We start from the raw sequence: 23,016 nt of genomic DNA on the forward strand, positions 1-23,016 counted from the left end.
TTGGCCTGCAGGACAGAGAGACATTAGGGCCCATGGTCAGCTGTACCCATATCCCAGTGGCTACTGGGAGCTCCTCAGCATCAGCTTTTGGGCATTGGGAAGGCCTTGCAGGCCCTGCTGCCCAGGGAGCCCCTGCTAGGGGTGAGGTGGGCTAAAAAGGGGAGGGAACACTCTTGGTCCCTGGATTTGCAATTCTGAGGTCCCACTCTCGGCTGGATCTGAGCAGAGTAGGGACCCTAGGCCTGACCCATCATACGTTTCCTAACCCCCTCCTTGCCCCTTTTTATTTATGAAGCAGCTCGTAGTGCCCTCCATGGGGACACAGAATTTCCAGTGAGTCAGCCTCATCTGGAGATCATGGCAGAGGCAATGCTTGACCCAGAGGCACATGGTGTTGAGGGTGGACCCTCAGGCGGGTCAGACTTTGCGTCTTAAACGAAAGCTCCTTCTCTCCAACTGCCTCATCATGGCCCCATCACTCAGGTGTCTCTTGTCCATCTTTCAGCACACAGTCTGAGTGCACAGGGGAGGGGATGGTCAGGGCCTCCTCTGCCAGGACCCAGGGATTGCTGGGCTGCCTCTGCATCTGAAGCTATCTGAGCCTCCTCGCTGAGCAGAGCACTGGGGCACAGGGTGCTGTGCTCCGTATTGATATGCTGCTCAGACCTGGGCTGCTTGGGTGAGCAGATCAGAAGAGGGTTTGGAATAATTCCCAGATCCGGGCTCCATCTTCTGGAAATTCTCCACCAGTCCAATAACCCAGCAGAGCTAAAGATGTTCTTCTCTTCAAGGGGTTGATGGGGTGGGTTTGACTCAATTTAAATCACGACAGACCCTGGAGGTGCCTATTTTGGGCAGAGCCGTGGCTGCTGGGAGTGCTGGGTGGGCAGGGAGGAAGAAGAGGTTGCTGTTCTCAGTGGGCCAAGGAAAGCAGAGACACTGCCATGAATAGTCCCACCTGAAGGGCTGGGCCACGAGCTCTCAGAGACGGTAGACTCTGAGAGTCTACCATGTTCAGGTCTCTGGGCACACTGCTTGTTAGCTCAGTGGCCTTGGCCGAGTGACTTAAGTTCTCTGAGCCTGGCTCCCCGCGTCTTTAAAACAGACATAATAACAACCTCATAGGGTTTTTGGCGTACCTTAAACAAGTGACTGCAGGTCAGCAGCCCGGAACATGTTAAATGGTGGCCCCTAGCAAGGCCTTTAGGAGAGGTACAATAAGAGAGCTCAGACATAGGGGTGGGGCTTCAAGCCCTATTCTTGGGAGTCCCAAGGCCCAACTCAAATCCTTCTCTTCGAGAAAAGCTTCCTTAAACCCTATGTTCCTTCTTCCCCAGCTCTCTAACCAGCACCGATCCCCCTTAGCCCTCAGCACCCCTCCCAGCACTGGGCCCCTGAAGATACAGCTTGAACCCCATGTTGGGGACCCCGTTCAGCAATGCCCAGTGCATGCTGGGTAAGGAGACTCAGGGTTCCATGAAGGATTGGGCGCTGGAGCTCAGTCCAAAAGGATAACAGCTGCGTCCAAGTTAGGGGAAGGATAAGAAGAGCAGAAAGTGATCCCTGAGGCAGGAGCTGAGCCAATGAAGTTTCAGAGGCAAGAAAGTGCAGGACCTGGTCAGGAGGCTGCCAGCCTCCGGTCTGAGGACGCCATTAACAGTGTAGAGGGAGATAGGTGGGAAGGAGAGGCTTCATTAGTGGGAAACCAGCACTTAGGACGGGCTCAACACAGCTCTAAGTGCTTTACCACAGCTCATTCGAGCCCCACAATAGCCTCTGAGGTAGCTGCGAATAACCCCATTTTCTAGAAGAGGCAATTGAGGCCCAGAGAGGCCAAGTCACCTCTCAAGGCTGCACAGCAGGTAAGGGGCTGAGGCAAGACTAGACAGATTGTCTGGTAGGTTGTGGCTTGGTCAGATACACAGAAGAGTTGGTCCTGGGTGAGGAAGGGGAGGCTGTGGTCCAGAGATGCGGAGAGTCCCTAACAGTCCCCAACAGGGTGGCTGTGGGGCTCCTGAGACCGCTCAAGAAAGAAGTTATTCTCGCTGTGCAGTGAGACCCATGGGCAGGGAGCTGGGTCACAGCCGGAGTGTGTGCAGGCCCAGCCAGCTGGGCTGGGCCTTGCATGTGGAGAAGTTTGGGCTTTATAAGTTATTCTGAGCCCCCCTCGGTACCCACCCCCCGGATTATCCTCTCTTCTGCAAGGGACACTCTAGGCTTCTGCACCCAGCTCTTAGATGTCCTAGGGACAGAGAGCCACCTGCCAGCCCTCACCTCTACCCAATGAGACTCTAGGCAGTCCATCTGGCCGGTTCTCATCTGTGTCCCCAGTTCCCAGTCCCGAACCTGGCACATAGCCGGTGCTCAGTAAGTGTTTGTTGGCTGAAAACTGGATGGATGGGTGGATGAGTCCACGACCCCCTCAGCCAGATGGAGCTGCACCCCTACCCCCAATTCCGGCAGCTCAGGTTCTGGGCTCTTCCTGCTTGTCAGATTCCTTCTCTCTCCATTTTCACTTTGGAGCCAGCCCAGTTCCTGGTTCCAGCCCGTGTGTGCCTGGAATTGGAAGCCTTCACGTTAGAAAGGGTGGGGGAGAGGCCCTGGCAGGAGGAGGAGGCAGCAAGAGGCCAGGGCCCAGATGCCAGCTGCTCGTCTACCTTGGGCTCTGTCCGGGCAGAACCTGTGCCCCAGGGACCAGGCAGGCCTCAAAGGTGCGACCTCCTTGGAGCCAGAGTGTCGCCCAGCCTAGTGCTCCCTCCTGGTCTGGCTACAAAGCTGCCTCTAAATTTAGCCCTTGGTCTAAGCCGTGGAGATTTACGGGACCACAGGTCCTGTGGCCAGGCCGCCAGTCACCAGAGGGGAATGGGGTGAGCTCCCTCCTTGCCTCCTCCCTCCCTGCCCAAGGTCAGAGAGGACTCCTCGGGGAGGGGGAGGATTCCTCCCCACTGTTTTCTTTCATTCACTGGTTTCCCTGAGCCCAGCTAGGGCTAGAGGAGGAAGAAACTCAGGGCCGTGGGGGTGGAAGGGTGAAGTGAAGAGGAGGAGGGGGCAAGGGGGAGAAGGGGAAAGGGGAGGAGGGAGGGAGGAGGAGCAGAGGGGGAAGAGAGGAGGAGAAAGGGAGGAGAAGTGGGGGCACGGCAGGAGGTGAGGAAGAGGCTGGCTCTGAGCCCTGAGCAGACACACAGGAGGCAGTGCTAGGGCGGAGGCTGACTAAGGCAGAGGGTAAGGGGCTGGCGGGCATATGAAGGAAGTAGTATCTGGGCAGGCTTCCTGGAAGGGGCGACTAGATACTCAGGTCTAACTTAACAGGTGCTGGACTTTAAGTGAAGACCCCAAGGGCCCCAGCAGCCTCCTGTGGGCCCTCCCATCCCTGAGGGTTCCTGCAGGTGCCTCTTTCTAAGATGCCCACTCTCCCATCCAGTTCTAACTGCCAACAGTTCACCTGGAGAAACTCCCAGGCCTCTCCTTCTCATGTGCTCTTTCTCATCTCTGACAGCCTGGGGCTGTCTCTTCTCCATGCCTCTCCCCTTGACCTATCCCAAGCCCTGGGCCCTCACACAGATGTCTGAGGATGGAGGAAACCCTGGTGGGGGGTGCCCATGAAGGGGCAGGTGGCTGCCCAGGAGGATGCCCTAGAATAGATCTCTAGGTTTAAAAGTATCCTCTTAATTATCAACTCATCTAATGTCCAGATAACCTAAAATCATTCCATTCTTATTTGTTTGGGATCTTTCTGAGGAGCCTAATTAAATTTTTGTAAAGGGAATAGAATCTAGAGTCAGCCTTCTTGGTTTGAATCCTGACCCTGCCACGACCAGATGACTGACCTTGGGCACATGACCTTGCCTTAGCTTCCTGATCTGTAAAATGGGGGTAATGAAGGTCTTATCCTCTATGGGTATTATGAAGCTTAAAATAGGTAATACCTAGCAGTGCTTAGAACAGGGCTGAGCATGTGATAAGCCCTGTGTAGATGCGAAAGGGAATAAACAAAATATTGAATAATCTATTCTTCCCTCTGGTGGGCTTTAAATGACATCTTAAAAAATAAGAATTTTGAATAAAGGGCCTTTAGACAAACTGGCTGAGGACTCCTAATAATGGCTAAAATCAGATAAAGTAGAAAATGACAGTAGAGAGGGTACAGAATAGTCCTGTAATTCGTAAAGTGGTGCGAATTTAAGACTTGCCAGGAATACAAAATTAAGTAAGCAGTGCTCTCAGACAAACTGGTATTTTTAAAAAGTACATAAACATCATCAAAGTGGCAAAAAACAGAGAATAAATTGGATGATGGGCTTCATCAGCTACCCAGAAAGTAGCTTAATTTTGAGGAAAAATTATTAGACGAATTAGCTTCTGGCAATGACCCCAGAGCCCCCTGGCTGCACGTTGCAGGCCCTGAGTGTGTGGGGAAGGGGTGCAGAGCCCTGTCCTTGGTCTTGGGGAGGGCTGCGCAGCCAGACTTTTGAAGCTTTGGTCTTCTCTCTAGTAGCTGAATCTTCTCGGGATGGATGGCCCTACCAGAAGGTGGGACCTGGAGCAAAAGGCCACAGAAGGGCTGTTCTGAGACCCTGATGATGGAGGGGGGAGGGGCAGCAATATTTTGCTGCTCAAAAGTCCAAGAGGGGCTGGTAGACTCCTAGGGTCTTCACAGAGGGGAAGGTGAATAGTTCAAAAGGTTAAAATCAAAGAGTTTGAAAATCCAGTGGTCATGTTACTTAGCGTCCCTCCACCTCTTCCTGCCTGCAAAGAACCGTCTCACTTTCCACCCTCAGCCCAGTGCCCAGTGCACAAGATAGGCTTCATGATTATATGCTGCCTCAAGAAAGCTGCTTCCCAAAGCCCTTGGAGGGCAACCGGGAGCACCAAGGTCAAAGCTCGGCTCCTCTGGGTTCTGAGTGCGGGCCAGGTCAGCGTGTCCTCCCCATTAAACCAGCAGCTGGAATTTCCATAATGGCAGATCAGGGCATGCCTCTCCCCTACTCAGGAAGCTCCCAGAGCTCCCCGTCCTCTTGGGACAGATGTCTGATCCCACCACGGCCCACCAGACCCCCAAAGCCTGCACCATCTCTTCTCAAGGTTGGGGCTTGTCTGGGCCTTCCCCTACTTCTGGCTCTTCCCACAGCTCTCCTCCGGGGGTGCCCTGTCCCTACCCAAGCTGTCCTATCCACCTCCCAGCAGACTTTATCATAACCTGCACACAACTTTCTTAGATCCAAAAACCAGTGTTTGTAAATGCACATTCAATTCTTTACCATTATTTTCTTCCCACCAGTGGCTCCTTCTAGGCTATCAACTCCATAGGGCAGGAGCCGTGGGCTGGCATTTTCCCCTCAGGACTCCACTGTGCCACGTCCTCCTTAAATGCCAGTTCAGTGAATGAGAGGGCTGGAGGCCAGGGCCCTCCTGCAGTGCCTTGCCTCCCACCTCCGTCTCTGGGTCCCATACCCTCTTGTCGCAATGAGCAGAAATCTTGGAATAGTTGGACAAAGACCCAGAAATAAATGTTGTTACCACAAGGAAGTCTGTGCTTTGGGGCCAAGGAGATTATGATTCAGTTCTTCTCCCGGTGGTGACATGTGACCAATCTTCAGTCCCAGCCTGGGGTCTCCCAGGAAACTAGGGGGAGGTTTTGGTTGATTCTAAGGGAATGCAGACTGTTGCCTCTGAGGTTCCTAGTTCTGACACCCCCAGAACCCAGGGGACCCTCCCATAGATATATATCCCCCCCCCAACTCCCACCACCCTTCAACTGGCCTTGGCTCTGGTGCAGCAGCCAGAAGCCCTCCCTGGCTCACCAGGTTCTGTGGTCAGCATCATGGCTCCTGGAGGGGAGGGTCAAGGGGCAACCCTGGGCTTCACATCTGGCTCCCTTGAAAAGCATGTATCTCAAGAATGACTAGCAGGTGGCAAAAAGAGCTCAAAGCCCAGGGCATCTGGGGTAGGTGTGGGAAGACACAGGTGGTAGTGAACCCACTCCACAGTCTGTACTCATCCCAAGTACAACCTTCAATGTCATTAAAAGGACCTGGCAAGTATGAGGGCTGGCTGCCCATAGGGGGCACTGACCGGCCCCTCTCCTTCTCCTGACCAGACCACTGGGAGGGCAGGGCCCCTGGGGCGGGGGGCGGGGTGGAATCGTGCTTTGTCTCTAGTGCCTGGCAGTAAATCATAGCTGCAGTTACTGGGCTTATTCTGTGCCAGTCACGGTGCTGAGAGCTTTACTTAGATTATCTCAATGATTCCTCACGATAACTCTATCTGGTAAGCACTGATACCACCTCCATTTTACCCATGAGGACCCGAGGCTCAGAAGATCTCTGAGTAACCTGTCCAAGGTCACACACTAAGTAGCAGAGCAAGGATTTGAATCAGGTGTGTTGGCAAAGCCACTTTGCCACTGGCCGTGGTTGCTCACTCTCTATCTGCTGAAAGACGATTAAACAAATGAGTCTTCTGTGTGCATATGAGGACATCGAGGCCCACGACACCAGAGGCTGATGTGTGGTAGAGTCGGGACAACACTGGGTTCCCTGACTTCTAGCCTGGTTCTTCTCCCCAGAATTGTGTGGCCTCTGGGCCCCTCTTGCCTCTCTGAACCCTTTAAATGTTGTGGCTCTTCATGAGAAGCGTGACCTAGAACAGATGTCCTTCCTTCTCTGAGCTTTGGTGTCCCCATCTGTAAAATGGGGAGAGGGTTCAGGGTGGGTTCCTCCTGCATCTGTTTTTGGGAACCATTCCCTCCTAGCCTCACCCCTACCTCGTCAGCTTTTTCTGTATAGATCTATCCACCCTCCACCCCAGCACCCACCTGCACACCCTGACTCAGGCCACAGGGTGGGGGTGGCGTGTGCCCACTGTTTTCAGAAACCCTGGACTAGGCTGATCCTCCCAGTGCCCCCTCTTCCCATTGTTCAGTTGGAACTGGCGGTTGCCTGCTTTAACGCAGTGAGAGACAGGTAGGGATAGGGTGGCATGAGACAGAGGGTGCACCTCTGGCATTCTCTTTCTGGGAAGGGTGTAGGGTGAGGGTGTGGTGGGGAGGTGGAGAGGGACCCATGGGGGAGGGGACAAAATGGCTAGGGGATAGGGAATTTCTGGACCTGAGGAGGGGCATGCCCTAGACACTAGAGATTCACCCACAACACTCTGCTGGGCTGTAAAGGGTCTCCATGTCCCATCCTAGCTGATGTCTGTTCCCTCTCCCCTCCACCTGCCTCCCTCAACCAGGCAAGAGATCCATCTCCACCCTTCCTCCCATACAGGGATCCGAACCTCACCCCCGCCACCAAGTCACCCATCTCCTAACTGGGCTGAGTGAAACCTGGTCCAGTAATCCGGCCCTGAGACCCAACTCCCACCGCGGAGTTCCCAGCACCGCCTCGGGCGCCCCCACCCTGATACGGAGCCCCACGCCCTGCACTTACTTTAAGCAGCTGCGGGAGGAGGCAGAGCAGGCAGAGGAGCCAATGTGGGGCATGGAGGAAGAGCGGGGGCCCCGCGGGACCCCCCATGCCAGCGGAGTATGGGGAAAGGAGCACAGGGCTCCGGCGCAAAGGTCCCGCCCCGTCCGCCCCTCCCCCAGCTGAAGCCCGGTTGGTCCCCTCCCCCCACACGGAGGCACCGAGGCCAAGGTAAGCCTCCAGGCTCAGGGGCCACTCTCCCCTGCGTGCCAGGCCAGGGCGGCGTGACACCGCCCCACAGCCCGCCCTCCAGGTTATTTATAGCGGTGCTGGGCAGAGGCTGCTGCCTGGGACGGCCAGCTAGGGGCCAACCTCTGTGTCCAGCCTGCAGACAAGGGGTTAATGCCTTTCATCAGCCCGCCCCTTTTACCTCGGCAGGAGCTCCCCAACTTGGAGAGAGAGGGATTGAGAAAGGGAGGAGGGGTCCAGGGCTGGGGCTGTGTCCCCAGCATAGAGTGGCTCAGGTGGGTCTCATCTGGGGCCAGAGGGCATCTACTGATTATCTGGGGAGCTTTACTGGCTCCAGCACCTCCATTCACCTCATTGAACTGTGAATGTGGCATCAGGATTAAATAAGGGTAATATATCCATGTTCAACTTCCTGATTTTGATAACTACACTGTGGATAAAAGGATATTCTTGCTTTTAGGAAGTACACATTTTGGGATAAAGGGGCACCATGTTTCTAACGTACTTCCAAATAGTTCAGAAATACACACACACAGAACAGTCAAGCAAAATATATATTATTGGTAAATGTGGGCAATGGGTCTATGGTATACTTCTGATCATTCTTCCATCTTGTCTGTAAATGTGAAAATAAACGCTGAATTGAAAAAAAACCAAACAGCAATGACAGCAAATGCATGGAGCATGGGTGCCAGTACCCCCCCCCCCCACCCCGCCCATCCCCCAAGGGATTGATTATAGGTTGAGTGGTGGGTTGGGGGACACCTCAGGCACGGATAGGATTCAGTACGTTCCTCAAGGATCCCAATGTCAGGCAAGGCTGAGAAGTGTTGGCCTGTGGTGGGGACAGGTCCAGCCTGCAGTGGGGTCAGGGCTCAGGAGGTGAAGACGGCTGTCTGGATGGTGCCGAAGCAGCCCTTGGAACTTCTAAAGGTAGGGAGTTTCTAAAGGGAGTTTAAAAGCTTTAGGCAGCCATTCTAGCATCTTAGGATGTGAGGGGAAAGCATCTGAGGAATGTGATTAGTGGGGCATTTAGCTTTTCCTGGAGGTTGTAGACTAGGTGGGTTCAGGCCCTGGAGACTTAAGAACCTTAGATACTCTGTGTTGACTCTGGTCTCTCTGCCTGGCACACTTTTCAGGTCAGGTCCTCCTCCCCTCCACCTGCTTCCTCAAGGCAGACTGATCTGATAGTGTCAGCCGCAGAGTATGACCCTCCCCTGAAATCTTACAGACCAGAGTCAGCCCCAGGCTCGTCCTCCATGGGGACTCTTCTGTAAGTGCCCCTGGGGCAGTTGAGGCTGGCCCCCACCAGCCTGGGGAGGAGAAGGGGATCCCTTCCTGAAGGCAGAGGCCCAGCCTCCCCTCCTCTGTTTATTTCTGCTCCCCACTTCCCCACGCTGTTGCATAGAGCCTGGCCCCAGTAGTGGTGGGGAGTATTTATGGGAAAAAATGGGGAGTTGAGCAGATGTCCTCCTTCACTTGAAGGTGACAGCGTGGAAACCCCATTCCAGTCTTGGGCCAGGATATGACTCGGCTGGATCTGGTCAGATGGGCTTGGCTAGAGCGTGCTCCTGGTGGGAGATGATTGGTTGGCAAGACTCAGAAGGGTGGGCAGACCCAGAAAGAGAGCTGATGGATTGGCACGGGGCCCACCAGGGCTCTTCAACACATGTCACTGGGCCTCTCCATGGTCAGCCTCACAACGGTCCTGTTCAACAGAGAGCAGAGGCTCTGACCTCAAGGCCAAGCTCATGGCCTGGGCACTGTGGGGAGTGTGCCAGGAGAGGGAAGGGATATGGAGCCCGTGAGGTCTGGGCAGAAGGAAGCATGATGGGAGCTGAGAGATGGTACCAGGCATGGGGCAGCTCAGGGAATGATAAAGGGGACTCCAGGGGAAGGTGCTGTGGAAGTACCTTGAGTGTTTAAACAGATGGAAAAGGGCAGACCTTTCTTTACTCCAGATGCGGGAGTCAGGGTGAGCAAAAGCAAGGAGCTGGCCAAGAGCAGGTGGGCTGGGCTGGGCTGGGCTGGGGCCTGGTTGGGGGGGCACAGCGTAGAGCTAGGGCATGGGGGAAAGGCTGGAAGGAAGCTAGATCCACTCTGGTTCTAGAAGGGTCTTTAGAGAAGGCACATAGGTGCTCGGCCACATTCTTCCCTGGCAGGGCATTCCTTGTGCTTCCAGACCAATCCGCCTCTGACATGGAGTGCTCTGAGGAAAACTAGAACCATATTTTGCATGAGGTGGGGATCCCCAGGTATCCAGAAGTTTGCATCCCCCAACTCTCAAAGGGATGCTTAGCCATTGAGTGGCTGGTGCTCCTTTAGCTGGAAACAGGTGAACTCTAGATGTAACTAACACTAGGGGTTTCTGTGAGGTCAAGGGAGACTAGGACTTGGCCTGGGATCTCACTGCTGTGGGACTTGCTTGCTGTTCTTTCCTGCTTTGCCCCTTCTCTTCTGAATCTCTCCTGGGAGTACTTCCCATAAGTACTCCCTGCATCTGAATCCTCATCTCACCCCTGGGAACCTAGAAGGTCATGAAGTCTGAACTTGACCTCTCTAAATGTAATGGGTTAAAAACAAATAACAGGAATAATAAAAAACACACAAAACCCGTGAGCCTCTGGGGTGTCCTCTGGACAGCCTTTCTTGGCTTTCAGAGGCTGTGCTGGTGGGAGAAAGCCTGTTTGCGGCTGTGATCAGGGCGAACTAATACAAAACTGTTGATTGTGAGCTTTGTATTCCTTGGGGCGGACTCCTGGGTAGAGGAGCCTTTTTACTTCTGATATGCCTTCAAGCCTTTTTTTGATTATGAAAGACAAACTCAGGGTGGTCTGGAAGGAAGGTGGGTGGTTTGCTTGGTAAAGTCAAACAGTGGAAATGCCTAGATTTAGTTTGGCACCCAAGATGGAGAAGAATCTGGGCTAGGGATTCCCCCAGGGACTCCAAGAGAAGAGAAGGGAGAAGGATCGTGGGTCCGGCCAAGTCCCAGGGTGATGGTGAATGGCCAGTGACGGGGCTGTTCTCCATCTTCAGCAGAAGGGCACTATACACAACCACGTGTGTTACAGTGTTTGGGAATGAGCAGGGGATGCTGCGCTGTGGGAAGGTACAGGCTTGGAGAGGGGTGAGCGGCTGTGGGAAGTGGAAGGGGGACCGGACATTTATTTGTTTTATCCAGAATGGTCCCATCCTTCTGCTGTGCATCACCCTCTCTCTACTCCAATATTTATTTTTTCATTATCACCACCCCTCGTGCCCCAGAAAGGAGCCGTTTTAAACCTTTTCCTTAATTGCCCTCCCCACTATGAACTTTTAATACTATCTGATTATGTACTGCGGTTCTTTGGCAGACCACCAACCATTAATAATATCCAAGATTGTTCTGCCCTCCAAGGACTGCTGTTCCCCTCTTGGGGGGCATTGTTGGCCCCCTTGAGAGGGCATGTTCGGCTCCGACTGCCTGATCTGATTGGCAGCGGGCCGCTGTGGATTGGCCCTGTGCTGCCGACCAGGCTAGCTAAGTGAGAGGCCTCCCTGCACTGACCACAGTTGGTTGGCATAGGGGTGGATGGCTGAGCTGAACTGACTCAACCACAGTCCTTCCCTGGGACTTTATAACTTTGCATCACAGGGAGACCATTCCTCTTGGAAACAGGGAGAGATGCCAAGTGCAGCAGCTATATGGTTGCCTTAGGAGAAGGCCAAGCTTCCACTGCAGGGAGCAGGGAAGAGTGGGAGAGAGGGGGTCCTGGTGGTCTTCCAGGCTCTGGCTCCAGTCCAGCTGGAAGCCTGCTTTGCTGCTGCCCCCAGGAAGGGAACTCTATGACAGTTTTTTCCCTGATGCTGAGCTAGCTGGTCGGGTCTCCATCATGTTCTGTCCGCGGAATTCTGACCAACACAGAAGGTGTTGGAATAGAATTCAGAGTGAAAGGTGACCAGGAAAATGTGCGGGAACCACAGCTGTTGAAGGGAGTTCAGACTTTCTGTAAAGCTGATGGACTGGGGGCGGTCGAATCATTGTGTGCGGCTGTGAAAGGAAAGGTGACTTCGGAGGGCTGGAGTTTTAGAGGGACTTGTGTTGAGCCGGGGAGGGACAGGGTTGCGTCTGAGCTCCAGAAGGTTTGCTTAGCAGCAAGGCAGTCTGGGGTTGGAGACAGCAAGCCTGGAGCTCAGGAGAGAGCCGAAAAACTGGTACAGCAGGCCATGCAAGAGGTAAGATGGTACCTCAGTCCAGAGTGGGGACTGTGGGGAAGGCAGGGCCCACACCATGGAGCGGACATTAGCGGATTCCCTGTCCTACCTGTTGGGGCCCCCACATGGACCCCCTGTCTTGTCTGGGGCTGAGCCTGCTCAGACCAGGCGACATAACAGATGACAGGGTGCCCTCCCCCATCCCCACCTTATGGCCAGATGACATCCTGTCCCCCAGGCTCATGGTGCTCTTTGTTTCAGCTGTGGTCACACAGATTTAGCTTTAGACTGCAGAGTATGCTTTTGCAGTGCAATTTTAGAATACAATTTTATTCTTTTGGTGAAAGAACAGACATGACTTTTGCTCATTTTTTAATTCTATTTTTTTTCTGTGGGTTCTGTGGGCTGTCACTTTGATATTTCTCTCTCTCTCTCTCTCTTTCCCTCCCGAATCCTGCTTCAGGAAGGCCAGGTCCAAGCATGAATTATGATATCAGCTGTGTTGTCACTTGACTTTACTGAAAAACAAGTCATGGTGTCGATTAGTAGGGATTAAGTCAGCTCTGGCAGACTTTCTACTTGCCCACGAAGGAGACTTGAACTTGGCGCCTGGAAAAGAGCTGTGGGGCTAGTATTTTCCGGAATAGTTCAAGTTCCAGTGTTGAGTGGCACCTGGGGCCTGGCTCTTGCTTGTCGTATCTGTGGTTTCAGAGTCTCCTGGGCAGGCTCCTCCCAGCAGCAGGCACCAGGGGCTGGGCTGGTCAGAGAGCCTTGGAGGGGATCCTGTGGGCAGTGTGGGACAGGCTGCTGCTGTCCCCTGGGAGGGTGTCCAGTCCCTGGGCCCCATCCCACCTCTCCCCCTGCTCACGGTGATGATCGTCTCTTGCTCCCTTCTCCACTTTTCCTCATTTCCTTCATGACAACATGAAACCGTGACACCGGCCACGGAGGGCCATGCTGTTGTGAGGGCTGGGTGAGAACAACCACTCCCTAGAAACGTGAGGAGACAGCATTATTTTCAGGGATTCCTCCAGTTCGAAGTCAGCAGACACTGGGGACCCACTGGGTGGGGTGTGAGACTCTGTGGGAGGCATTACAACAGGTACCTGGAATGGAGTAGATCCTGAACAAATGTTTGCCAAGGGAACGCATGAAAGGGGGCGTTCTTGGCAGTCTCAGGGCAAGAGCCTCGGAGTGTCAGGGACAGAGGGATTTGAGACTTCCTAGGCAACACAGCGCCGTGGACAAGAGTGCCAGCAAGGGGGCACATGGGCCAGCTAAGGGAGCTACTGAGGAGTCCATCATGGAAGTGACATGGTCACGTTGGCATTGGAGAGAGAACTGGGTGGAGAATGCCTTGGCTGAGACAGGAGAGAGGCAGGAGAGGCTCTGCAGAGGAGACATCTTGGCGGCCTCAGTTCTGGTTCTGATTCTGCTCCCCAGAGAACATTGACGCTGGAAGGGACCTTCACAGTTGGTCCCACAGTTCATGTTCCTATTTTACAGATGAGAAACCAAGGCCCAGGGAGGCTGGATGCCTTGGGCTTATGGAAGCACCACCTCCTGGAAGCCTTCTCCTCAGCCACCATGCTGGCCCATGCCCTTGTCCCGCCCTGTCTGCAGAGCGAGCCAAGGTAAAGACACGTGACCCCTTCTCTTCTTCTGGATCAGGCTGCCTCTGTTTTCCAGAGGGCAGGAGCCCAAGACCTAAGATGAAAAAGGTGAGTGGTCTGTGAGCCTGGCAGGACCTGGAGTCAGCCTTTTGCTGGTTAAAAGGTGGGCCCAGTGGTTATGTGGCTCAGGGAGCATCTGACCGATCCTGGGAATATGAGCAAATGTGGGGACAAGGCCAAGGCTCGTGGTGCCAGACTGGCAAGGTGAGGCCTTTGCTAATGGAGTTCCCTGGGGCCCCAGGAGGGCAAAGGAGCAAGCCAGTCAATTCAGACTCTCCTCCTGGTGACCTATGGGATGGGTTTGGGAGTGTGGTAGCAAGGTGCGGTCTAGAAAACTTGCCCTCTGCCTTGCTCACTTAGCCCCACACCTGGACTGGGAGTGAAGGTTCTGGTTCCACTGCACAGACTTAGCAGCTGTCAGCCCTTGGAAAAAAAGCTTCCCCCTCTGGGCTTCAGGCTTCTCATTGGCTGAGTGGGGATAAGGATCGCAGGTGTGGCTGGGCTCCCTTACATTACCCCCAGGTCGTGGAGGAAGCCAGAGGAGTTCAGATTCCTAGGGGTGTGGCCTCCCTGTTGGGGTCTCTGGTCTCTGCTGGGCCACTGTCCATGGTGGGCTCTCAGGCAGAAACTGTGATACCCTGCCCTGCCTCGTTGGGGGTGGAAGGTCTGTTTGGCTCCCTCGGCCCCAGCCAGCCCGTTAGTAATGAATGGAGAATCCACTTCCTCGATCTCTGCTCCATGGTCTTCAGTTGTTTCTGGAACAAGGCAAGGCTGTGACAAGTCCAGATGAAGGGGTTATGACTACCACCTCCTGACTCACCCCCTCCCACCTTCCCAAGACATGCAAAAACTGTCAGCAGTGCTGAAGAGCAGAAATAAGCCGGAAATAAGGAGATATCTGACTAATCAAAATTCCACGAAAGGCCTGAAGCAGGACATTGGGCCCCCTCTTTGCCCCAGCTTCTGGCCAACAGGCTTTGGCCCATGGAGAGGAGGGAAGCTGTGTCCCAACTCTGGGAGGGCTGCTTTCTCCTGTGCTGTCCTCACCCATAGCTCTTCTCATGTGATTACAGCTGTCCTTTGGGATTTAACTCAAGTGGCTGGAAGCACGCTAACCTGCATCCCAGGGGAGGTTCTGTGACCTTCCTGGGCGGTCATGTATTCCCGGGACCTCATGTTCTCATGGTCCCTTCTGGTCAGAGTCCCAGTTTGGGCTGGTTTCTTGATCTGGCTCTCTGCCTCCTCTCTGGTTTGCCCAGACTCATGCATGGATTTGCCCTGAGCCCCCGATCACGGAGCGGAATGTAGCACTCCCACTCCCCAGAAGCACTGCCCTGAGACTCTCTTTCACCTCTCTAAGCTGAGCCCCTGCCACTCATGCTGGCTGTGTGGGGATTCCAAGGCCTCAAACTTGGCAGCTGCCCTGCCTTGGCTCCACTCGCTCTTGCCTGTGGACAGAGGCTCTGCTGGGGACAGCACATTGCTGACTGTACGGGTCCCTGCGCTCTGCTGGTGAGGAGGGAGAGAGAGTGGTCTCTTCTCCCTGGTTTCCTCTTTTTGGGGGAGGGTGCTATCAGGGAAGCTCCTGTAATGGGTGAATGTGGCCACAGGCCACCAGAGAGGCAGGGTGGAGGTGGTCCAAATGACAGTCACTGGGGCACATAGCCCACTGCTCTCCTCCAGCCTCTGGCCCTGCCGTGACTATCGCTCCAGGGTCTCAGAGCGGCTCTGCCATTTGGCTTTTGCCTGTGTTAGGCAGGTCCTCTAGAAGAACAAAACCAGGAGGATGTGGGTACATACAGAGAGATTTATTTTTAGGAATTGGCTAACACAGTTGTGGAGGCTGACAGGTCTGAAATCCAGAGGTAAGCTGGCAGATTGGAAATTCCGGTAAGAGTTGATGCTGCAGTCTTGAGTTTGAAAGGCAGGCCAGGTAGCCTGGGAACTCAAGCATTGTTTCCATGTGGCATTTTTTGGTTTGTTTGTTTTTTGAAGTCGGCTCCTTGCCCAGGACAGAGCCCAACACGGGGCTTGAACTCTTAACCCTGAGATCAAAACCTGAGCTGAGATCAAGGGACAGATGCTTAATCAACTGAACCCCCGCCCCCAGATGCCCTGGCAGTTTTTTTTTTTTTTTTTTTTAACTGAAGTATGGCTGACCTACGATGTACATTGTTTTGAGGTATGCAATGTGGTGATTTGGTGAGTCTAAATGTTACGCTATGCTCATCCCAAGTGTATCTCCCATCTGTCACCAGGCAGCACTGTTACCACTGACTGCAGACTACCATGTGGTAGACTTGAGGCTGAATTCCTTCATCTTTGAGAAGACCTTGGTTCTTAAGAACTTCAACTGATTGGACAAGGCCCACCCACATTACGGAAGATAATCTGCTCTACTCAAGATCTACTGATTTAAAGCTTAGTCACATCTGAAAAATACCTTCACAGCAACATCTTGACGGGTGTTTGACCAAGCAATTGGACACCATAGCCTAGCCAGGTTGACACCTAACATTAGCCAGGACATAACCCTACACCTGTTTATGTCATAGGCCTGGATGCCTGAATCCTGAATGTGCGGGCTCAGCTTTGAGCTTTCCTGGGAGTCCCCTAGACCACCTGTAAATACCAGTGCTAGCAGCTGGGTGTAGAGGCGGGTGCCTGACCCCTTTCCTTGGCTACCACTGAAGCTCATGCATCTAATATGTCTATTTCAAGAGCATAGAACCACGGTGTCAGACACAGATAACTCTGGGTTATGGGAATATCAATGATGTCTTACTTTTTTCTTTGTGCTTTTCAGTATTTTGGAAAGGTATCTGTTACTTTGAATAGTAAGAAAAACATTTTAAAATGTAGGAATTGGCCTTTAGCAGGGGGAGATAGGTTATGGTTTGCTTTGAGGGTTGGGAGAGTCTTTCCTTCAGCCCTGGATTTGGGTGGGTTAGTCTGGGAATTTGAGCAATGGTATCATAAGGGAGACCACAGACCTCCTGCCCCCTGGGTCTAACTGTCCCTGCCTCACTGCACAGCCTCACAGTCCCCAGTTCCAGTTGGAGACTTGGAGGCTAGAGGCTGCAGAGAGAGTGAGGCCTCTGGGTTCATTGAGGGCCTGGAGCCTGGAGACCTGGGGATCCCCTACATCCAAGCCTGCTGGGGGTGGTGGGAGATCTACTTCTGTGTCAGACTGGGACAAAGCACAGAAATCAAACCCCAGCCAGGCTTTTGCAGACTCCTAGCAGGCATCAGGGAGGAGGTCAGCCCTTTTAGGCTGGTAGAGGCCATACTTTGCAGATGAGCTGTGCTGGAGTCGCCTAGGATGTTTTCACAGTGACCTTGTCACCTGTGGTCAGCTGGTATGAGTTTAGCCCTTCCCCCGATCCTTTCTGGGGGGCCTGGCCCTGTGTCAGTTCTTCTCAGGGAGGATAAGAAGAGGTGACCCAGGCTGATCCAGGAGGATAAGAAGTGGGGGAAGAGAAGCAGAGAGAAAATCTAGGCCCCCTTCTCAGCCTGACTCCCCCACTGGGAGAGAACAGCAAACAAGGAGAGACGAAAGGAACCCACAGATGGGTATAGTTAGATGGTAGAGAGGAAAAGGGGAACACCGGAGTTCCCATCACTTTGTAGTCAGGGAGGGCCATCACACTGTTCTCAGAAGGAGGCATATTTAGTGAGAAAGTGGAATCCCACACTTAACCCCTTGACTTCTGTCTTACCAAATAGCAGGCTTTGAGACTTACCCGGTATTGAAATACTGACAGCTGATAGACTTACATACTTCTGGGACTATGTTACTGGGAATAAGGCAACTTACTGTTGCCTCTTCTGTGAATGAGGAAACTGAAGTCCAGAGAGATTAGGTAATGGGCCCAAGGTCACAGATCCAATAAGTGGTGGACCCAGGAGTTGAACCCAGGCAGTTTGGGTTAGGAGGCCCTGCTCTTAATACTGTACTCTCTGTCTGCAGGACCGGCCCCCTAAGGTCTGCATGTCCTTAGAAATAGCACTCTTGTTTGCAAAGGGTTTGCTATGAAATCTCCCACCCAGTTCTCCTGACAGAGTTCTGAGCCCATCAGGGCAGCAAGCACCTGTCTCTTCTGGCTGGTCTTACCCGGAGGCTGTTCATGAAGGAAGAATTGGAATTTCACTCAAAAACTTTTTCTTCCCTTAAGAAACATAGTACTCTCGGGGCGCCTCGGTGGCTCAGTGGGTTAAAGCCTCTGCCTTCGGCTCAGGTCATGATCTCAGGGTCCTGGGATCGAGCCTGGTATCGGGCTCTTTGCTCAGCAGGAAGCCTGCTTCCTCTTCTCTCTCTCTGCCTGCCTCTCTGCCTACTTGTGATCTCTGTCTGTCAAATAAAGAAATAAAATCTTAAAAAAAAAAAAAAGAAACATAGTGCTTTCCAACTTAGTACTGGGGCTATGGATTTGGAGTCGATAGGCTATATCTGAATGGAGAACTACGTCTCTCCGCACGATCTGCTACTGTTCTCTTTGGCATGTATATAGAATATTGACAGAAGGAATTCACATTGTCCTGCGTTTCCCCTGGCTGCTTGGGAAAAAGGAGCAATGGGTTTTTAACATAGCATGATTACCATCACAGGGGACCCCAAATATGGCTTCTGTGCACAGTGTTGTATTGTATGCATACAGTAGGGGCTCAACAGGAGTTGACGGAGGCTGGACTGCCTGGTTAGAATTGTGTCTGCTGCATTCTAGCTGCATGACCTTGGACGATGACTTCTTTCAGTTCTCTGGGTCACAATTCCCCCATGTAAAGTGTTACAGTCCCTACCTCCTCTGAGGATAACAGGGGTTAAGGACAGTAGTATGGTTAGTTCAGTGACGGGCCCACCACACTCTCTTAGCCCGTCTAGTTGCCATGGTGACAGGCTTTATATGGGAAAGTGAGGGGAGAAGGTGGCCAAGATGAAGATCACCCAGCCACCTATTTCTGATGTTCAAGACTGGACGTGACATCAATCTTTTGCTGATGTTTGTGTTGTGATTAAAGTCTATCAATAATTGGCAAATTAATATAGAACTTTCAAGTGACTTTAGAGAGTGTCTGGTTTAATTCCTCTCCTTGTAGATGTGGAAATTGAGGCCCAGCGAGGGGAAGTTCCAGAGCCGGGACTTTAACCCCTCAAGATGAGAGGGTGTGTTACTTTCTAGATTTGTTTCTCTGTCCATGACTGTGACCTGATCCTGGGTTTGGATGTCAAAGAATCAACAACTCGCCTTTAGGAAAAGGCAAACACAACTCAAGTTAGCATGTTTGGCACTGAGGTGGCTTCCAGGATTCACCTATCGAGGGACACTAGCCATCAGTTTAATACTCAGACCTCTCAGTTGTGTGACCATTGAATTGGAGAATTCTTTCTGAGAGGATCTCACCATGATTTCTGTCCCAGCCATTGATGACAGAATTGATGGGGCAATATGCATTTCCCAGGTCATTGGAACCACAGTAATGACATGGCCGGAGATGTCTGTCTGCCCAATTCATAGTAAGGAAAAATAGCACCCAGGGTGGGGTGCCTGGGTGGCTCAATAGGTTAAAGCCTCTCTCGGGCTCTCTGCTCGGCAGGGAGTCTGCTTCCTCCTCTCTCTCTCTCTGCCTGCCTCTCTGCCTACTTGTTTGTGGTCTCTGTCTGTCAAATAAATAAATAATAATCTTAAAAAAAAAAATGACACCCAGGGAAATGTTTATCTCTTAGCTAGTTAGTGATAAGTTTAAAGCCAGAAAACAGAATTGATGACTTTATAACCCGGAATATGACTGCAAGAAAATAGTATTTCTCTCCCTTTGCAAGCCTTTTCTTACTGATTTTCTCAGTAGTGATGTTTTTGAGAAGTATTTCGAAAACCCCCCAACTCTAGCCGGTATTGGGATGGACCCAATAAGGGGAAAGCGGATCTGATGCTCATCCAGATTTGAGGATTGTAGACTTGACTCTCAGGAGCAGGTTAAGCTGTTGGTCCTCTCTGTCTGGCTTTGACTGACCCTGAGAGTTAGAGTTCTAGCCTAGGGCTGCTCACATCAGGTGTCCAAAGATGCCTCAGTTTGCAGACTTTTGGCTACCAGTCTGCGATCAGAAAAGAAATTGAGAGGAAGCCTAAGGAAACTTCTATGGCTATTGACAGAGTAGTATTATGCTTGCTAAATCTAATAATTAACATGTGACTCCATATTTATGCAACTTTATGGCTTATTTCATTTTTCCTAGAACTCTATTTTATGGGTGCATATTTCTCCAAAGTGCTGCTCTACAACTGATTTGACAGTAATGAAGAAAAAAATACCAGTCCACACCTTAGATGAAGTGTGAGGAGCTCTGCTGCCTGCATTCTCTTCTCCAGAGATTCTGAAGTAATTGGTTAAGGAAGCATGCTGGGCCCTGGGTGGTTTCACAGCCTCCCAGGTGAGTCTGCCTAGTGGCCAGGGCTGAGAAGCACTGCTGTTATAGATCAACAACATCAGCAGGACCTGGGCACCTGTTAGAAATGCAGCCTTTCTGCTCTGCCTCACACCTACTGCACCAGGAAGTCTCCAGGTGGGCGCAACAATCCTCAAGGTTATTCTGATGCAGGGCTCAAGTTTAGGAGCTGTTGGCCTTGACTGAGTTCCTTACGGTCAAGGTCTGTTCATCTCCCAACAGTGCTCAGGGCCGGGCCCGATAGGCACAGATGTACATGTACTGATCTGATGAGTATCTAATTCTGGAACCCAAACATACCCCCGAAGACCTGGAGCCTTTCCCCTCCCCAGCCCTGCTCATGCAGGTGCACCAAGAGGAGGGTGAAAATCTCTTTACAGCTGTGGAGTAGACAGTCTCTTTCAATCTCTCTCTCTCTCTTAATCCTTCTTCTTTTTCTCTGATGAGAAATCCAGCATTGCCTATTTTTAGCTTAGTCATCACTCATTTATTCATTTATTCCATCATTTGTTGAGCCAAGTGTTTTGATCTCTCTCTGCACGTAGGTGTAATGTGGGGGCTGGGAAAGTTGCAGGGAAGAAGCAGATGGAGGGGAGGGGTGGGGAGGGGGGTTGGGGGGTGGGCCGGCACCTTCCTCCTCCTGGTTCTGGCCCCCTGAGTGTCTCTGAGCAAGTCACCCTCCTCCTGGTATCTGTATGGGTGAAGTTTGGGCTAGATGAACTCTGAGGGCCATTTCAGCTCTAGTGACTTTGGCCACTAAAGGAGAGCAGGTGGCTGAGACAGAGTGCTGGGCCCATAGGCACATAGGTAGAAAATGGATGTGTGATTTAATAAAGACTATGCAAAATAGCATGAACCAACAGGGAGCCATGAGGATGAATGTGAAGTCTTCTTGTGGGACAGAAGAGGCTGTGTGTGTGTGTGTGTGTGGTCCTGGGACTCGAGCAATGGGGACCCGTCAAGCCCCCCGTCTCTGCTCTCCTGCATCCTAGTCCCCAACATCACAGGCAGAACAACCAGGACGTTTCAGCAGCCAGAGAAATCACAGCACAGGAGAGGCTGGGGGCAGGACTGACTCTCCCAGCTTCCCCAGCCCCATTTCCTACTTGGGTCAGAAGTTCCCTGTGCAGCTTCCCAGGGGCTTCTGGGACAGCTCCTCCTCTTCATCCACTCAGGTCTCACCAGCCTTGGAGGGATCCCTCCTCCAGGCTGCCCTCCTTGACCATTCTGATGAAGTTTTAAAATATAGGTGAGGTTCAGTGGGGGTGGAGTCCAGAGCCGATGACCAAGAAAGAATTCTTGAGACATCTTTGGTGCAAAATGGTGGTTTATTAAAGCACGGGTTCAGGACCCATGGGCAGAAAAGTGCTGCTGCCCTCAGGTTGTGAGGGGTGACAGTTATGTGAGATGGGGTTGGGGGACTCTTGGTTAAGAGTCTCTTATAGTTTGTCTCCCTCCCGATCCCATCTTGTTTCATTTATTCCTTTCCTATACCCCAAACCCCCCTCCTAAGGACAAAGGGAGGTTTCAATAGAACTTTCCTATGCTAAAGAGGACTTACAAAGATACCAGATACCAGAGGCCTTGCCATTGTCAAGGTAGTTTTTCCCTTCTTAGCAAGGTATTAACATTAAGATAGTTGGGAGATTCCTAAAGAATGTCACATAAGTCCTACCCAGGAGTGAGGGTGGGGGAAGGTTTCAGGGTGTCAGGTTTTAAAATTTTTTTAAAAATACCATTGATTTTTTAAATTAACATATAATGTATTATTTGCCCCAGGGGTACAGGTCTGTGAATCGTCAGACTTACACACTTCACAGCACTCACCATAGCACATACTCTCCCCAATGTCCATAACCCAACCACCCTCTCCCTCCCTCCCTCCCCCCAACAACCTTCAGTTTGTTTTGTGAGATTTAGAGTCTCTTATAGTTTGTCTCCCTCCCGATCCCATCTTGTTTCATTTATTCCTTTCCTATACCCCAAACCCCCCACTTTGCCTCTCAAATTCCTCATATCAGGGAAATCATATGATAATTGTCTTTCTATGATTGACTTATTTAGCTCACCATAATATCTGGTTCCATCCATGTCTGTTGCAAATGGCAAGATTTCATTTTTTTCGATGGCTGCATGGTATTCCATTGTATATATACACCACATCTTCCTTATCCATTCATCTGTTGATGGACATCTAGGTTCTTTCCATAGTGTGGCTCTTGTGTACATTGCTTCTATAAACATTCGGGTGCACATCCACCTTCAGACCACTACATTTGTATCTTTAGGGTAAATACCCAGTAGTGCGATTGCTGGGTTGTAGGATAGCTCTATTTTCAACTTTTTGAGGAACTTCCATGCTGTTTTCCAGAGTGGCTGCACCAGATTGCATTCCCACCAACAGTGTAGGAGGGTTCCCCTTTCTCCATATCCTTTCCAACATCTGTCGTTTCCTGACTTGTTAATTTTAGCCATTCTTACTGGAGCGAGGTGATATCTCATTGTGGTTTTGATTTGTATTTCCCTGATGCTGAGTGATGTGGTGCACTTTTTCATGGGTCTGTTGGCCATCTGGATGTCTTTCTTGCAAAAATGTCTGTTCATATCCTCTGCCCATTTCTTGATTGGATTATTTGTTCTTTGGGTGTTGAGTTTAATAAGTTCTTTATAGATTTTGGATACTAGCCCTTTATCTGATATGTCATTTGCAAATATCTTCTCCCATTATGTCGGTTGTCTTTTGGTTTTGTTGACTGTTTCCTTTGCTGTGCAAAAGCTTTTGATCTTGATGAAGTCCCAATAGTTCATTTATGCCCTTGCTTCCCTTGTCTTTGGTGATGTTTCCAGGAAGAAGTTGCTGCAGCTGAGGTCAAGGAGGTTTCTGCCTGTGTTCTCCTCAAGGATTTTGATGGATTCCTGTCTCACATTGGGGTTGTTCATCCATTTGGAGTCTATTTTTGTGTGTGGTGTAAGGAAATGGTCCAGTTTCATTTTTCATGGACAGCATGTGGCTGTCCAATTTTCCCAACACCATTTGTTAAAGAGACTG

At 51.6% G+C, this 23,016-nt stretch overlaps 2 protein-coding genes across 2 annotated transcripts in view; one reads left to right on the forward strand and one right to left on the reverse strand.

The window, feature by feature from the left end:
• The window catches only part of CRHR2 (corticotropin releasing hormone receptor 2), a 46,559-nt gene extending 39,016 nt beyond the window's left edge, over window positions 1–7,543 (reverse strand). The window contains exon 1 of the mRNA XM_059171476.1: window positions 7,431–7,543. Within this exon, the coding sequence (XP_059027459.1) occupies window positions 7,431–7,517 (87 nt within the window). The 5' untranslated portion in view covers window positions 7,518–7,543. The remainder of the gene's footprint in view (window positions 1–7,430) is intronic.
• Window positions 1–17,870, forward strand: part of ZNRF2 (zinc and ring finger 2) — a 394,136-nt gene extending 376,266 nt beyond the window's left edge. Inside the window, exons 3-4 of the mRNA XM_059171478.1 lie at window positions 13,356–13,570; window positions 15,781–17,870. Of these exons, the coding sequence (XP_059027461.1) occupies window positions 13,356–13,570; window positions 15,781–15,879 (314 nt within the window). The 3' untranslated portion in view covers window positions 15,880–17,870. The remainder of the gene's footprint in view (window positions 1–13,355; window positions 13,571–15,780) is intronic.
• The last annotated feature ends 5,146 nt before the right edge of the window (window positions 17,871–23,016 follow it).

Source organism: Mustela lutreola, chromosome 4 (assembly GCF_030435805.1).
Source record: "Mustela lutreola isolate mMusLut2 chromosome 4, mMusLut2.pri, whole genome shotgun sequence".
NCBI classification, from domain to species: domain Eukaryota; kingdom Metazoa; phylum Chordata; class Mammalia; order Carnivora; family Mustelidae; genus Mustela; species Mustela lutreola.